This window comes from Tetrao urogallus, assembly GCF_951394365.1.
Source record: "Tetrao urogallus genome assembly, chromosome: 1".
Lineage (NCBI taxonomy): Eukaryota > Metazoa > Chordata > Aves > Galliformes > Phasianidae > Tetrao > Tetrao urogallus.
The window spans coordinates 62,277,698-62,295,315 of NC_136813.1; the positions used below are offsets into that span (position 1 = coordinate 62,277,698).

The following is a 17,618-nucleotide window of genomic DNA, read 5'->3' on the forward strand; positions in this document are numbered from 1 at the left end:
CTATTGACAGGCCAAAAATAAAGAGACGAGTAAATATACCAGTCTCACTGGAGCTGTAGAAAATGTCATGCAAGCTCTTTCTGTACCAGACCTGAAGAGGCAGCCACCTGGTACCATGACAAATAGGTGAAAGGTGAGGGGAACAAAATGTAATCACCACTGACAAAAACGCATATGGTGGAGGGGAAAGTTTGCAGCTTTGCCCAATTGCTCTGCAGTGAGCAGCTCTGTAAGCCCTGATGTTTAACTAAAGCACCCACCACAGCCCTTGGTCAGTGAGCAGGTGCAGCACTTTCTGCCTAAGTCCAGTAGAAAGAAAGCAGAGTTTCCTCCTGTGGGTTGGAAACTGGCATTCTGCCATCTGCATTTAGCTGTTTCATGAAGCAAAGCTGATAAGAAGAAGCAGGGGCGACCCTCTTCCCAAGGCCAGCATGGTTTCAGAGGTGTAGTGTATCAGCTGATGCTAAATGCTTTGAGTTGTGACCAGATTTACAGTAGTTCATTTCACTTTAACTACAGCCAGTCTAACCACATTAGCTAAACCTTTCTTCACATCAGCCAACCCTGGGAGAAGTCTCCAAATCTTGCAATAATAGACTATTTAGAATTACCACAGAGGCAGCTGGTGTCTGAAAACGCTCCATGAAACTTAGGGAAGCTGAATAAAAGAGAATTGGATATATTTACTCTCAGCACCAGAGTCTTCCATGATTTTAATGAAAAAAAAATACATCAGATTTGTGGATAGGGGCCCTCAGAGAGCCCTGCTTTGTGCTCTGCCCAATTGTGCCTTCCTTTCTGTGCTCAAAGCAGCAGATTTACACAGTATCTTCTTTTTCCCCTGCACTCACAGAGGAGGAAGAATTGGTATGGTGTCCCTCCAACAGTGACTGAATGTAGCTTACCAGTAGATCCTGGCTGTTAACAAAGTAAGTAATGTAGATTTTCCAGATAGCGCTCTGACTAGTTTTAGAACTTCAGAACACGAATAGAAAGGACAGCTGAAATTTCCCATGAGCCGCACAGTGAACGTGGGCACATGATTTGCGCACCTCGGGCTGGTAGAAGCCAGCTTGCAAAACATACTGCATGGGTACAGACTGGTGGGGCAGGGTTTGCCACTATTGCTCTGTCAGCCCTGAGGTCTGTGGGACTTCTGCTGCTGCCTTCAGGCTGGTTCCCAACCCTGGCTGCAGTGAGCTGCTTTGATGGGAGCAGTTATGGAGGTAGCTTGCTTGTTTTTGGCAAGGGCCTGACATCAGTGGTCCTCCTGAAAAGATAATTATCTGCAGCAGATCTACCATCTAGTCCAGTAAGATCAGTGTTTGCAAGGACAGGGCTGCCCCCCACCAGCTCAGGCTGCCCAGGGCCCCATCCAACCCGGCCTCGAGCACCTCCAGGGATGGGGTACCACAGCTTCTCTGGGCAGCTGTGCCAGCGCCTCATCACCCTTTAATTAGGTAATTCCTTCCTAAAATCTAACATAAATCTCCTCCTTTTATTTTAAAACCATTCCTCCTTTGTCCTATCACTATCAGATAGCGTAAAAAGTCATTCTTCCTTCTATTTATATGTTCCCTTCAAGTACTGGAAGGCTGCAGTGATGTCTCCCAAGAGCCTTCTCTCCTCCAAGCTAAACAAGCCCACTTTCCTCAACCTTTCCTCACGAGAGACGTGCTCCAGCCCTCTGATCATCTTTGTGGCCCTCGTCTGGACCCGCTCCAAGAGCTCCACATAAATCAGTAAGCGTATGAAAACACAGGAGTTTGCATGCAGGACAGCTTTCTCTCTGCCTTTGATTTGAAGACAAATGTCAGAAAATAGTCAACCACTGGGTTCTCAACTGTTTACGATTAAAGAAAACTGGAGTAGATAGATTCAGTTCAATCTGTTGTTGCATAGCAATATTCTTGCATTTACCAGGAGCTGCCGCCTTTCATCAAGTTCCTTTCGCCTCAGAAGAAAATAATTTTTGTTTGTACTACAGGAAGGTAGTGTGTGTGAAATACACTTGGCTGGGTGGAAAACAGCACGTATTTGGTGAAAAAGTAAACGAGAGAAAAATAATTGTAATTTTCTGAAGAACATGGGAACGGTGGCAGTGAAATAATGATTTGGCAGGTATTGTTTTCTCCTGGGCACGCATTTATTTGAGACTGAGCTACTAAAAATGAGTGTTTGGATTAATACTTCATTACTGCACCATTCCTCCCAGAGCAGCCTTAGCAACAGGAGCAGAGTCCAGCGCAGCCACTCTCTACTGCATTCACAGCAACATCTCCACAAGCAGCTCAAGAAGGGGAACAGTTGCCAGCTACCTTCTGCCCCTCTGAGTGCAGTGGGGTTTATGTCTTTTACCTCCGTGGAGCAGAATAAGGCCCTTAGCAAGCTCCTTGCTGGGCTGAACTAGCTTAGAAATCGAAGATGGAAAAGATCAGCCAGGTCAACCCATCCCTCCCTTGGCCAGAGGATTCCCACAGAGCTTTTTCCATTCAAACCCAAGTGCCTCATAGCAACAAAAACTTGAAGTGCATGAATCATGCTGAGAGGGAGCAAAGGAGATCAACAGCAACAACTGGCATAATGTAGAGACAAAAACTCTCCCTGCGTTTGCATGAAAACATCCCCTCACCCCATCTCCCACCCTCCTGTGTCTGTTTTTAACACGGCAGGGCCCAATCCTATGGTTTTTAGTAGAAAAAAGCTTGTGCCAGAGTTACTCACTGGTAAATGCCCTAGAAGAGGTGTGATGCTGTCAGACACGTAGATGATGCTCCCACCTGTGGTTACTGCTATGATGAAGCCATCCAATGCCTAAGGAAAACATGCAAGTGGAGAGTGCTTTAGTAGGGAAGGGGGGAGTAAACAGCATGTCTCACTGCATGTTGATCAAAACCATTTTACTTCAGCACCGTATTGTTGTTGAGTCGTAGAAACGTTATCTCACGCTGCAGAACAGTAATTCTCTGATTTTACAGTCTGATTTAACTTTTACAACACTCTTTGTAGTCTAGCAAAACCTACTATTGAAGCAACAAAGGGCTCCCAGGAATATTTCATGTCTCAGTTTTTAAATTAATCACACATTTTAATAATGCAAAATGACTAAGACTGGATCCCTTGGAAGTTATTAAAATGAAAATTTGAGCTCTGTGTAAATATCAAAGGACGATGAAAGGATGCAGTCCTATCTCAAAATGGTAGTTCTCTTCAAAACTCATAAATCTCAGTTTGTATAAATGTAATGTTGTACGTTACTGGGCTTTCATGTAAGTAAAAGCAATGCAAATGATCAAATAATCCTTAGTCTGACTTTTAATTGAGTGATTTACTCTAAAGGTCATGGTACTGGATTACTCGTTCAAAGAGAAATTCCCCCTTCCACAGAGCTTCTTCCTCACTCGGGTCCCACCTTGCAGTGAGCCCCCTCATGCCTAGCACTGAAAGGACCAATCCTCTGCACAGCAGCAATTTCACCTCCAAAATTAGTTCCTTCTTTATTCTGAGCTGGGAAGCTTGGAGATCAATCTCCTTCTAAATTAAACCTAGGTAGACTTCCAGATTTAAAGCAACGTTTCACCTACTCTGAGCAGATCACCTCAAAAATTCAGAGTCGATAGCAGATGCTCAGAGACAATATTAAACCACTGGCAAAGTGCTTTCAGGTGGAATGGGTCAGTGGTTTCTCTGCCAGGTCACAGGTGAAGCTGGTGCTGACTGCCCTATTGGAGCAGCATAAGTGCCACGAGCAGGACTGAAAATGTCAGGTGCACTCCAAAGACAGGTCTGTGTCCAACAGCCTGGTGGTGGTGGTGGCGGTGGCACCGGGTCACAAACCCTCCCTGCAAAGCTGGGCCCCCCTCCAAGACAGGCTTGCATCCTGCAAGCTGCCGAACATCCTTCTCCCCTGCTGACTTCAATAAGGGTAAGAATTCTAAGAACACTAGAAATGCTAATTGTTTGGTAAAAAAAAAAACATAGGAGAGCACAAAGCCTTGAATAAAGACACAAACATATGTTCCTTTTTTCAGAGAATGCTGAGCACCCACAACTATTTAAGTCAATGGGAATCTGCTGGTGCTACAATCCTTTGAAAAGCAGGTCAATAACTTACACCCCAGCAGAAGAGTATGTGTTTAGCATTTCTGAAAACCCTCCAGCTGCCTAACCCTCCAGTTACTGTGATTTTGTTAATCTAAGTGCAGAGGATATGTTTTTCTTCAGTATAGTACATTCAAGCTGTTTTCTAAAAGGCATGATATCTGTTAACCCTCAGAAGAGAGCAGTGGTATCACAAGGCAGCTGGATTGTGCATGTTACTATGGTGAAGGATGTTTTTTCTTTTTATTATTTTTTTTAAACCGAGTCTTTATTTCATATTCAATGCAAATCATACAAAGTGACTCATATCAGACTTTTGTGGTGAGATCAAGTTAACATGTGCATACATAATTCTGTGTTTATTTACTTGCAGTCCTCTTCCAGCATGAAGATGGCATGTGGCTCATCAAAGCTTTCTGTACTGCAACAATCATGGATGGACCAACAGATCTGGTCCCCACTCGTGTGTAATTTCCTTACTTTTCATTGAGTAAAAAGGGGCTGTTTTCAGGAAAGCTGACGTAGTTCTGTGGTAGGACACGACTTCTTTGAATCAATGCTTGAAAAAATCCTTCCCATTCTTTTGTTAACAAAACAGGAAGAACTTTAAGAAGTCTTGTCCAAATGCTAATAAAATAAGATTAGAGGAAAGGCAAAAAAAGAAAAAAGAAGTGACTACTGAACATCTGTCTCAATAGGACATCCCAATCCCCAACATCAACTTGAAACTCACATTAGCAGGAAGGTATTTTACAAACCAGGAAGTTTGAAAGTAAGTGTTTCTTACTTTAAAACTGTGTGGCTGATACAAGCAGAATCAACAGTCAAGACATCTACCAACATGTTGGTTCCTGAGGGAACTGTTTTTAATGCAGACTGAAAGAGCAACGTATGTCAGTGCTCCTGAGCACTACATTGGAATCAGTGGTCATGGGTACAGTATGCGCGAAGCATCTCTCAACCCTGAATCTGGGGCATCCCATCACAGTGAACTTCAGCATGTTTACCATGGGAGAAGATCATTGTTAAAGAAGGTTCTAGCTGTTACTAAGAGAGAAAAGTGCATTTTAGCAGCTCATTTGCATTTCATCTCAAATGTGCATAAGCGCCATTGAGTCACCTCCCTTGAAATCCCTGCTAGTGTTAAAAGCACCTATGGTGTAATTTAAAGATAATTTAAAACCTATCATTGCAAAATAACCCCGCTCTCTATTAGAATAAAAAGTGTTTGATAAGGGCCTGGAAATTCATTATAGTGGAAGTATTAACTGCATCAAGCCTGCAGGAGCTGTCAGGTTTGATCTGGTTGTACAGCACCTAGCACTAAAGGGACGTGACACTGCTGTGTTGTAGGTGCTACTCTTGCATAAATATTAATAATAGCGCATTACGAGATCAGGAGATAAACTGCTGCATGCCCTTTCCCTCACCCCAGGTTGTGCAAACAAAATGTAATCTGTGATTCAAATCTCTTTTGGATTGCATTTCTTGGAGCTCTTTGCAGGGTGCTGCAGCAGCAGTGCTGCTGGTGCAAGGGTGAGCAGCAGCGCCATGAGCCAACTCTCACCCCTTTGCTTGATGGGCAAACACAGGGGTACCTGAAACCTCTTTTGGAGCTGCGAGCCACATCTTATTCTAGAAGCATGGGAATTTCCACAACTGCTAGGCAAAATTAGCAGAGCTGTATGCACGTTCACCTCCAACATCAGCTGGGTGAATTCCTCGTTGCTGAGAAATGAAGGCTTCCAGTCCTGCTGAATTTCAGAAATCTCCGTCTGTGCTGACACTTCTAGATAAATAAAACATTTCATTTTTTAAAATTCAGAGAAACTTATATTTTGCAAGACTATATACGAAAAGGTAGAAATTATCTGTATATTCAAAAATTCCATTTTTCAAGTACGGGTTTTGCATACAGACAGAGAGAATAATGACTGCCTCAACTGGCCCAAGCCTGAAGTATTTTCCTCTGTTTTTGTTCAACTCAGCTTGAACCAGCTTCTGTGGGAACTTGTATTCACCTAGCCATTGGCATCAGTTAGCATTACTAAAGTATTGTTCAAAGATAAAAACACTTTGCACAAAATGAAGATCAAGATGAGGTTTGGCACATGCCAAATTGGAATTTACAACATGCTGTTTCAAAATTAGGACACCCAGGAGCTAGAGTTCAGCCTACAGCTACTGTGTCAAATGAAGAATAGCAAAAATGCCCCTTCAGAGAAGACCCAAACCCTATAACCCTAAACACCAGAGGAATTCCTCCATTCACCAAAATGCAAGTGATACATAGGAACTGCATCACTTGTACTTTGGGAAATGTAAGAGTCAAGCCCTCATAGGCATCCTCCATGTCCACTTGGATGGTGCCCATGAGGATGCTCCTGCTGTCAGCAAAGCCCATGGATGAGTGGTGCCTGAGTGGAGTGCAGGCACACCAGAGTGACAAATCATGACGTAGCAGTGAAACATGGCACAGTACCAGGGATAGCTGGGTGCACTGTGGTAAGCTCCAAAAAACAGCGACTTGTGCTAGCTTTGCCTGAGAATTGCCAGACTTGTCAGACAGTGTTATGGGGTAGATCTTATGATTTACAGAATCTGGTGCTGTTTTTGTTCACTGCTCACTCTGCTTCTCCAAACGGGCTTCGTCGTTCAGTACTGACGTAGTGAGTAGTGAGGGGATGCTGAGTGCAGCCTGCCTTTTCCTTTCAGCACCACCTGCTAATTAATCCCATTGATTAACACTTACAGAGCACGCAATACCCAATGCTCCTTATTCCAAGCACATAGGCAAACTGGCCAGGGAAATGAAAATAGCTCAGTGCTATTAAAGAGAGTAAATTTATAATGTTGCCTGTGCATATTGTCTCCTAGAAATAAATGAAAGTTCTGTTCCAGGTTTATGAGCGGAGACAGTGAGTTCAGCTTGCTGTCTGCACTGCTGGGGCTGTCATGGGCAGCTGAGATGGTCTTACATGGAGATATGAAAACCAGACGAAAGAAAAGTAGAGATCAGCCCCAGCCAGATTTGCATTATGTGGTCTCAAAATAAAGGATGCTTTCAGCTTGGGAAAGCTGATATACACAAAACATCAACTGCTAGAAGAATTACTTGAGATTTGGGAGATTCTGTGGATTATAAAGAAAGAGACTGTTTACGAAACCAAAAATTCTACAAATTGACCTGCGCCTCTGTTATAACTAAAATCTTGGTTTAGCCTACTAAGTGAAAGGGAAATGCGATTGAATAAAGCAGATCCAAACTACTCTGAAGATAATCAACATTTTTTAAATGGTGATGCTTTGTATTATATTGTGTGACTACTAATCTAGTTTAAAAATAGATAACATTCACTGTTTTTAGCGAGTGCACAAAACCAGTCACAGTTTGACCCAGTTTCTGGGGAAGGATTTATGACTGTTGGATTTCTTTTACCCAGTTGTTTGTTCTTCTAGAAATGAAGTCCCTTTTGTAGTAAATCATTTGGGCTATCAGCCACACTTGTCTACACTTCTTCAAGACTTGTATGATTGCCCTTTGCTTGGCTTTTATAACTGAGCATACTCATATTTTGCTTTACTCTGTCTCAGATAGCTAAAAAAAAAAAAAGTTACTGCTATTACTTTCTAATAAATATATACAATTATCAAACTTTGAGACGCCCCAGTCATGCTTTCTCATGGGCATCTTGTCTAGGGAAAAAAAAAAAAAAAAGAAACTTTAACAACAGAATCATTATATTTATTTCTTCAATAAGTTTGGCATTTGCAACTCCATTATGTTGGGAGCTATGATAGAAGAGTTGCTGTGCTCTTTTCCACTTCCCACAGAGCACTTCCAGAGAGGGAGATGTTTGACAAACAAGGTGAGCCGGGTGGTGCAGTGCATCAGCCATGACAGCGCTCTCCACTTTGTGGACGTTCCCTATAGTTGCCTGCTAAATTCTCAGCCTCTTCTTCATGGAAGGAGAGCAAGAGGACTCCATGTCAGTCCTGATTTATAGAGGAGAAGCACTTCATAAGTCTTTTTTCCTGCTAGAGGATGTGCATGCATCAGGGAGCCTTCCATGTATGCTCATGCACTGACTGGAAACAAGACCAATGGGGATAGATCAGTATGGTCAGGGATTTCTGCAGTGAGGGAACCTTTCTGAGACACCTCACTGTCACCGTGTTTGCAACCTAAAACAAGCTCCTGCCTTTCCAAGGCGAAAATTGCACACAACTGCATGCTCTACAAACATGACATAGCTTTCTGCTTGTGTAAACCAAGCAAAGCTTTCTCTGGATGCAATTTGCTGACACTGACTTCAAAAACCTGGGGCCTTTCCTGATTTGAATTTTCTGCTGTCTGTGGAAATTGAGTCCTACAGAGTCCACTGAGGAGCAAGGGGCTGATCAGACTGTTTCCTGGTACTTTTCCATAGAGAAGCTGAGGTGAGTGCTTCGTTCTTCTCAGAATGTTGCTAGATTCAAGGAGAGGAATCTTCCCTCCGTCCCCAAACTCCTCTTGTTCAAAGCACCCCTTTTCTTCACATAAGCTGCAAGGCACAGCTGCCTCCATTCCTGACATTCACCACCTTCCATAACAGGTTGAGAGCCATTCTCAACTAAAGAACAACTGAGGAGATGGATTTGGGCAGCGCAATGACCGTAAATTATCTTTTGAGAAGCCAAGAGGTAGAAAAAAGTACCTTACATTGGCACTTTTAAACCCCTTGAGCCATTTTGATAATCACTGAAGGAAACAGGATTTTGTAACAGCGCTTGGCAAGTGCATGATGAGCTGCAGTAACTCTTACCATTGTGTTTCTGCAGAAAGCCAATGACTTTTTCCAGCACAGTAGTTTTGTCCATTTTACGGGTGTTGCCCGGAAGCATTGAGCTGAGCTCCTTGATGAGAACATTGAACTGATCACGTCTCTTCTTTTCAGACTTGTTACGCGAAGCCCTATAGATGGAGAAAAAAAAAGATGAGAGGAGCAAGAAGAGGAATCATCACGCACCTCCTCTTTGTAATGCATGCATGTGGAAATCAGCATGCAGTAGGCCTCATTATGTGAAGATTGGCACTGGCAAATCATTCATAAAAGAGCAGAGTACAGATTGATAATACTGTGGGGCACACCCATCTGGGCAGTTTTAAGAGGAGAGAGGAACTCCAGTCCTTCAGCTCAGCCACTGCACTGGAATGGGGTCCACCCAGAGATTGTCTCTTCATGCAGGTCCTCTGGGTACATCTAAGCTTGCTTTACAGAGAGCCATGGGGCTGTTGTCTTCCAGTCATTCACATCAGGGAGCTTAGCAGAGGCTCCCACCTGGCTCATATGCCCCCTAGCTCAGTCTCCTTTCCAAGGGCAAAAAAGGAGGGATGGCTGATGTGTGCATCCCATCTCAGCATGGATGGGGGCCAAGGCCAGGACATATACCTGGATGTGGGGATCAGAAGTGCTAGCAGAGTCATAGCTTCTTGCCCATAATGCCCGAGTGCCACTGGGCAAATCACTTTAGGTCCAAACTCTTTGGATAAGAAGTGATGACTCTACAACTCTCAGCCAGTCCTGTCTATTTCCATTGCTGGCTCATCAGAGAAAACCGACTTCTACTGCTGTATTTGAAGAGCTCAACAGAAGAAGGGACCTGACTTCATCTGGAATTTTTTGGCAACTTCATGACACTGTCATTAAGCTATTGATAATCTTTTCAGCTTGTGTACTTCATTCATTTTTTAAACATATATGAAACTATGCACAAATAAAGGTTTCTGAATGACCCCCAAAAATATGACAGTCTTTCAATATGAAGACTATCACTCAGACTTCTGCAGCTATGTTAAAATAAGCATAATACAGAAGATGTGTTTGTTCTTCTGAGAGGTCACCAAGCAGGCAAGATTTGCCTCATTAATGACATAAAGATCTAAAAATCTGGTTATATGTAGGCAGGAAAGAAAAGCCAAGAGGCCGGTTCTCTTTCTGAGTGTCTCATCACAGCTAATTCTGCTGTACCTTGTAAGGAGTTCTGTCCACACACTGGTGAAAATGAGAGCAGAATTTAGCCCAGCATTTACATCCCCCCAAGGACCAGTCTGGCAATAAACATTTTATCAGAGAAATCACTGCAGAGGCTTCTGGATGTTATTACCAACAGAGGGCTGGGTGATTTTTGTTTGTCTTGCTCTCAACCCTAAACACACTTGGAGATGCACTGGATAGAAGCCAACGTTTGATTATTTTACAGCTTGGAACACAAGAGATTGGGTGGATACTGCCTGACTGATTCCAGCCTGTTCTTACTGCAGTGCAAAAGGCTGTCAGAACAAGATGTCAAAAGCTCCATCCTTATCCTATTTCTGTACAGTTCAAGGGGACTTAAAGAATGTCAACATTTTACTTTCTCATAATTCAGTCCTCAGTTCATTTTAAGCTCAAAGGGTCTTGATCTTCCTGAAAATCAAATAAAGTACCAGGAAAGTGTTGCATTGCCAAAATAAAGATGCTTTGACAGAAATATAAAGCACCTATTTTTAATACTTGACATTTTATTCACAAAGGAAACATAAAAACTCCTTTGACAGAAAGAACTCTTCCAAGATTTGAATCGACAATCACAGTAAAATCTTAAAAAGGGGGAAAAAGATGAAAAAAAGCCCACAATTAGGTCATCTAAACTATCCCTATATGGTTGTAAATGCCTTAGTTCAATCCAGTTGTAAATGCCTTAAATAATGCAGGTTTCATCACTTCCCTTGGAAGATTGCTCCCGCGCCTTGTTTACTTCATTGCTAGGCTATATCACTTACAGTAAGCCAAAACAGTCTTAATTCCACACTGCTCATCCCAGTTCTCCTCTCTCCCCGCTACTCCAAAAAAACACACATACTCAAGGGAAGGAGATGCAGTATGAATAAAATCTGGAATTGTAGTGAATACAGCTAGAGGCAATACAGGACAGCTCAAATTCAGAAAGATCAAACCCACCTATTCAGATGTGTTCTCAATAACCATTTTTATTATCACATACTTGCTGCTTATTGTCTTAGAAATAGGCCGATACTTGTTGACCGGCAGCCATTGCACGATGCTGATCTACAATGAAATGTGACTTTACACTAAATTTCCTATTTCTTTTGGCTGTCCAATGGATTACATTGCATATGCATCGAAGCAGGTAGCTGTACCACATACTTTAATTCAGAGTCTTAAATTTACATTTTATTGGAGTGGAAAATGGCAACTGCTAGCCTTAATTTATTAAGTGTTGTCTCAAGGTTTACTCCAAGCTGATTTTGGCTGGAATTTGCAGTTCAATTGAATTGTTAAATATATATATATATATATATATATATATATATATATATATAAAATTTTCTATTAGTTAAAGGAAACTACAAGAAAAAGGGTTAAGAAAAAACAAAGAATACCTTTCATTTGATATTAATATATCTATAAAATTAAGTATACTTAATCTAGCATCAAAAAATTGAAAATGAAATTACAATTTCTGATCTCCATAAGATCAGAATGTTCAGCCAATGGCTTCTCCCACACTTGTCTTTCTTTAAAGCTTTAGAACAAACCATGCAGCTTTTAAATGAGTCTTGGTGGTTCTCGTATATTTCAGTAACTGTAGACTTCTATGATCAGGCTGGGAGGTGTGGAAAAGGTTCTGCACCAGAGGGTGGTGGGCATGGAACAGGCTGCCCAGGGCAGCAGTCACAGCCCTGAGTGCCAGAGTCCAAGGAGCATTTGGACCACGCTGTCAGACATAGGGCTTGGATTTTGGGTGGTGCTATGTGGAGCCAGGGGTTGGACTCAATGGTCTTTGTGGATCCCTTCAGGATATTCTATGACTCCACAATTCCAGACTTAATTTCCAATTTAGTTTTATTTCTAAAAACCAAGAAGTGCTTACATTGCAATTCAAGTGATTTCCTCTTTACATCTTAAAAGTTATCTTTTCTTTCATCCACCTTAGAGCAGGCCTGCCCCAGGGCACATCAAAAACTTCCTCCCTGAACAAATGGCATGAAAATCACACCAGATGGTGATGACAATCGCCGATCGTGAGGATACGCCTAATTCTATTTTTGTCCTTTGCGTGTTCATTTAATGCACTTTTGTTTCAACAATGCTAATATCTGAAAAATGAGGTCTTAAGCACGACGAGTGGTAAGACCAGCTAGATGTGGGCTGCCTACTGCCCTCCACCTCCTTGACCCAAGGTCCCTGCATCTTACACTCTTCAGGTCCTCGTGCACTAAAAAGAAAGAACGTTTGGTGATGCGATGCGACAGGAGGCATCCATTCCCCAAGACCACCCTGTCTGCAGGCATCTGTGTTCTTTGTGGATGTCTCAGCACAGCCACATGCAGTAAAGTGTCCCTGTTTTATCAGCTAAACCCCACAGAGGGCAAAGCAGGTGACTCCTTGCAGCCTTGCATACATTGGAGGAGGGAGCAAAGCAGAGAGGCTGAGTGTGGCTGCAGTGTGTACTGACCTATATCAGGGAGAAAAGGCCGCAGGGAAGGAAGGAGAGGAGAAGGAATCAAAAGAGATGAAAATGGATCAACTAGTTGTGCCTGGACTGGAAATTACTCTCATTAGGGGGAACCAGGGAAAAAAAAAAAATGCATGCAACCAGAGTCTCCCTCTTAAACAATTAGATTGCAGGCTGCAGTATTGATAATGCTTCCAGAAAATAAATACATAAAATGCTTTCCAACAGCCTTTGTGACACTGCAGATGCCAGCCAGATTGGACAGTTATTAGCATTTTATTGCACGGCTCTTCTGCCTTGAAGCACAGCCCTCCCCAGCCCACAGAGTGCTCGCAACAATTTCCTGCCTACGTATCAGCTGGGACTTTATCGTGGAGCAAAGAATATATGGAAATAAATGTTTCTGTCACTTTAGGGCTGACACAGCACTTTGAACAGCCTTTCTCTGTTATGAAGGTAACGTCTGGGTGTTCTCATCACCGTGAGATAGGCATTGCTGAGTAAGTGGCCATCATATTACAAAAAAACCCCCACATTTTTAAAGTTCCTTTTCTTTTGCAATATGCTTCTTGTAAAAAGAAAGTCACATATTTTCTACATTCTGAGAGCTATGATGATGTGCTACAGCAGCAGGACTGCTTTGTTGATTCTTTAGGCCTTGTGCTCTTTCACTAGTGTGAAAAAACACACCTTTGTTGTTTTTTTTTGACCGTTTCTACAGGAAATTGGTAAGTTATTTTCCTCTTACAGGGTGTCCAGGACTTGCACTCTGATACGACAGTTTTTCAGATTGAGCTTGGCTTTATTTTCCTCTCTTCTCTTTTATTAGTTGATTATGGATAAAGCAGCTTCTGCAGCAACAAGCACCATCAAGCTCACCAAGAGTTAAAGAGGGTTCAAAAAGGAAAAGTGCTCACCTCTTTGCCCTGTCTTTCTCATCTTCATCCATTAGATTGTCTAAGCAGTTTTTCCTGTGGAAGGAATGTGAGAACCATTATGAATCGTCACGTTGTTAGTTCTACTTTCAGGTTAATCTCAGAGTCACGCTATTTCATTCTAATAACAGAGTGATGATATCCAGGTCAGATAAATGTGTCAGCAGTGCTTTAAGCCACAGTCCATGATTTTAAGAAACATCCACTGCAGACAGCATTACTCCTCAGCGTCACACTAGCTGTAGGGTCTGCAGCCAGGGATCAAGGCTCCCAGGCACAACATTGCGCGTCAACGCTGTACAGAAACAGACGTTTCTCAGGGGATTTTCAGTGTTGAGGATGCTCTCTGTCAGCTTGCAGGCTGAATGAGCTCCAGGCTGAGAGCAAGTAGAGGAGGCTTTAGAGGTGCTCCCAATATCCCCCCCAGATGCTTCCTCCAGTCCCTCACTGCACCCATTTACTGAATGGGCAGCACCACACTGCTGGGTTGGCCCAAGCATCTTTCCCAAAGGCACAGTTTAATGACATGCAGTGACAGCACTCACAAAAATCAGCAAGTTTGCTATTTAATTTTTCCTCAAAATGTAGGACATGAGTAAAGTTGGAGAGGGGAGGAGGGAAGTTAATTGCTGTGCATTATTTAAGTCCATGGTATTTTCCACCTATGAGTCATACAGGAATGCGCCTGTTTCCAAACTGCCTTATTAAAAATCAGGAGTGAAAAGTTATCAATAGAAAGAACAGTGGATAAAATCCCTCCTTCTGTCAGTGGTGCTTTTGCAGTCCTGTTCCACCTGCTCATTACTCAACAGTTAGCTAAGAACACAGAACAACCCTGCAATTTTTTATCAGATATAAGAGGAAGGAGAAATTAAAGCTACAGGTCACTGATTGGAGGGTAAAGCTGGTGCTCGATGTGTTGATGGAGCAGCATAAATAGAAAATATGAAGGCTGAGGGGCTGGCAAATTTAAATTGCTGAATTCTGTGATACAGAAAATAAATAGCATGATGTAGTTTTTAGGGTTTTGTTTTCTTCACATATTTCTTTGGCTTTGAAAACAGGCAAGTCAGCCACAGCACAATCCATATTTTAGACCAGGAAAATTTATAGTCCCAGTTAAATTTTATTTACCAGCATTCTACAAATCCTACGGGTGATTATTCACCAAGTGCCAAAATGGAGCTGTCAGCCCAACAAGGGAATTTTCAAATAATTCACGCAAAAATGCGATGACAAACTAAGTGTTGTTGTTTTTTTTTTTACTGTTATTTGTTCACTTACTGAATCTGCAATGCCCAGCTATGTCATTGGAGAGCAAAGAAGGCATCGGCAGTACAGCAAGGGCTGTCATTTAGGACTGCTGCCTTTGCTTGCTAGAGCTTTGCTCGCAAGGGTCCATTGCATAGGACATTGCATAGTTTTTCACACAGAGAGTGGTGACACACTGGAACAGGTTGCCCAAGCAGGCTGTGGATGCCCCATCCCTGGAGGCATTCAAGGCCAGGCTGGATGTGGCTCTGGGCAGCCTGGTCTGGTGGTTGGTGACCCTTCACATAGCAGGGGGGTTGAAACCAGATGATCATTGTGGTCCTTTTCAACCCAGGCCATTCTGTGATTCTATGAATCTGTGATCTAGGACATGGCATGAGACACAGGGCAGCGTCAGCAGAGGTCCTTCTGTGAATCACTGAAGATCCTCCTCTGCTGCACCAGGGGCTCCTTTGTTTGCAGCAGATTCCTGGCAGAAAGCAGGAGCACTGTGTGGCGATAGATGGTGCACTGGGATAGGTGCTACTCAGCCCCATCTGCTTCTGCAAGGCACACTGGTCCTCTGGAAAGTGATTTCCTGTAGCTGGACTGCATGAACTGTCAAGGAATTACATTGCAGGGAAGCCCCTACTCTTACCAGGAAGCAACAGGTCTGACTGGTCTGCTCTGACAGGGACCTGGCTAGACCCATACAGCAATTCACAGCCAGACTCCAGTAAACAATGTTTCTCACTCACTAACATGAAATTCTGGACCCACTGTGCTGTCCCTACCGTTAGACAATACCTAATTGCCATTTTACTTCTGTTTGCTCACACGGCAAAATCTCCAGAGTATCATAAACGTTGCTAACAACGTTTGTAGGTACACATGTACCATCTGAAATTAAAGCTGTTCTCCATAAAATAGGTACAGCAGAATCTGGCACTGCTACCTGGCTCCCAACACGCAGGGCCAACTCATTGCTAGCTGCACACTAGCTTGGTAGCCAGGTTCCTTTTGTAGCAAATCATGGCCATCCCCACCCCTGAGCCACTGGGGTCTGCCAGAGGGCTTCCCATAATAGGAGGAGTCTGGACAAGCTGTAAATCCATCACCAGGGCTCTAAGTCATAACAACACGTATAGAAATATTTTATTTTGTGTTTTCCGGTTAGTTTTTCAAAATGAGTGCTTCTTCAGCTAATGAGGAAATGGGGCATCCAGAAAACAAATCCATACACCCCTGGCTTTGTCATCAGATGGAGAATTACAGCCCAAACATCTCCCCCCATTCATTCATACAGACACTTGCTGCTTGGGAAAGGAGTAATTCAGGGATGGTGCCAGCTCTCTGCAGGGACTCCTCAGAAGAAAGACTGCATGTGTTTATTTTGATACACCGTTTTCCCAGTGGACACAGAGCTCACACTGTAAAATTCCTCCAGTCCTGATCAGGAACGCCTCATGGTACTCTAGAAGCGTGTTTTGCAGTGAGTTAGGCTCCTCTGTGTAGGGGAGGTTGGTTTCCCTCCTTACTGTCCTACTATTGCTCACGAGGTAACATGACTGACGCTCAAAATACAAGCAAGCAGCTGTTGATTTCTCAGTAAATTGCCACATGGCGGGCTAATCTCAGCTCCTACAAATCAACCTGACATTTAACAGGAATTTTCAATCACCTTCGGGTAATTCAGCTGAATTACATCTCTCTGTTGATAGTGAGGAAGACAGAGATGTAAATCTCCCCCAGAGGCTGCGCCTGGGGAAGCCTGGTGGGTACTCACAGCACTTGTGTTCCTCCAGCCCTACACCAGGCAGCTTAGGCAGAAGGTTGGGCTCTTCCTTCCCTTTTCCTCTCTAGCATGGTGGGTTGTCCCATGGGTGTTCCACAGCATGGGTTTGGAGGGTGCTTGTCTACACTGGGGAGCAGTGCTGTGTCTCAGCAATAGCAGCTGTACTCCCTTCTTCTCAACTAAGGCAGAGCTCTAATAGGAGGTAGCATGGGCCGAAAAGTGAAGTATTTCCTTTCTCTTGCTGGGAAGAAAGAAGAAAGAACTGCAGATCATAGGATCATTAAGGTTGGAAAAGACCTCTCAGATCATGCAATCCAATGAGCAGCCCACCCCCACCATGCCCACTGACCACATCCCTCAGTGGGATGTCCCTCAGTGGGACAAACAGGAAAGAAATGCACATCTGTAACCAAAGATCTAGATTCACAATAAAGTCTCCTCAGAGGAGGAATCCCTTCCTAGTGGTAGCCAGCCCTTAAATAGGGTCTAGGAGGGATGCAGCCAGGTTCCACCCCTTCTTGTCACACAGCTGAATTGCCTTCCCCTCTGCTCCCATGGCTGACTCAGTCCTTTCCTCAGGTGATCAATCAGTGGTTCAGGCCATGACTCAACAGTTCTCATATATATATATACTGTTAGACACCAAGCATTACTGCTGCATGAAAAAAAAAGAAAAATAGGTTCTTTGTGCTCCACAGCACTGGAAAGGTGTGCCATAACATTGCAGTATGCACCTCTCCATTCGCATTTTCCTGGCCCATTATGGCAGTGAGCGCAAGATAGGAATAATGAAAGGTTTATACAGGATGAAGAAGTGCTTTGTCTCCATCAGACATCACCTATGGGCTATGCCAGAACCTGCTGGAGAGCCTAAAACAGGGCAGCTAGGCTTTGCTGGTGACCAGAGAGCACAATTTGTCCTGTGACAGCAGAAGTCCCAGAACTTACAGGCAGCCCTCATAGAATCATTAAGGCTGGAAGGCCACTGAGATCAGTTCAACCAGCAGCCCACCCCTACCATGCCCACTGCCCAC

General features: G+C 43.4%; 1 protein-coding gene across 1 annotated transcript in view; it reads right to left on the reverse strand.

The window, feature by feature from the left end:
• Positions 1-17,618, reverse strand: part of NPAS2 (neuronal PAS domain protein 2) — a gene marked incomplete at both ends in the record, with an annotated part of 96,559 nt that overhangs the window by 33,910 nt on the left and 45,031 nt on the right. Inside the window, 4 exons of the mRNA XM_079536694.1 lie at positions 2,725-2,814; positions 5,799-5,890; positions 8,907-9,055; positions 13,521-13,574. Of these exons, the coding sequence (XP_079392820.1) occupies positions 2,725-2,814; positions 5,799-5,890; positions 8,907-9,055; positions 13,521-13,574 (385 nt within the window). The remainder of the gene's footprint in view (positions 1-2,724; positions 2,815-5,798; positions 5,891-8,906; positions 9,056-13,520; positions 13,575-17,618) is intronic.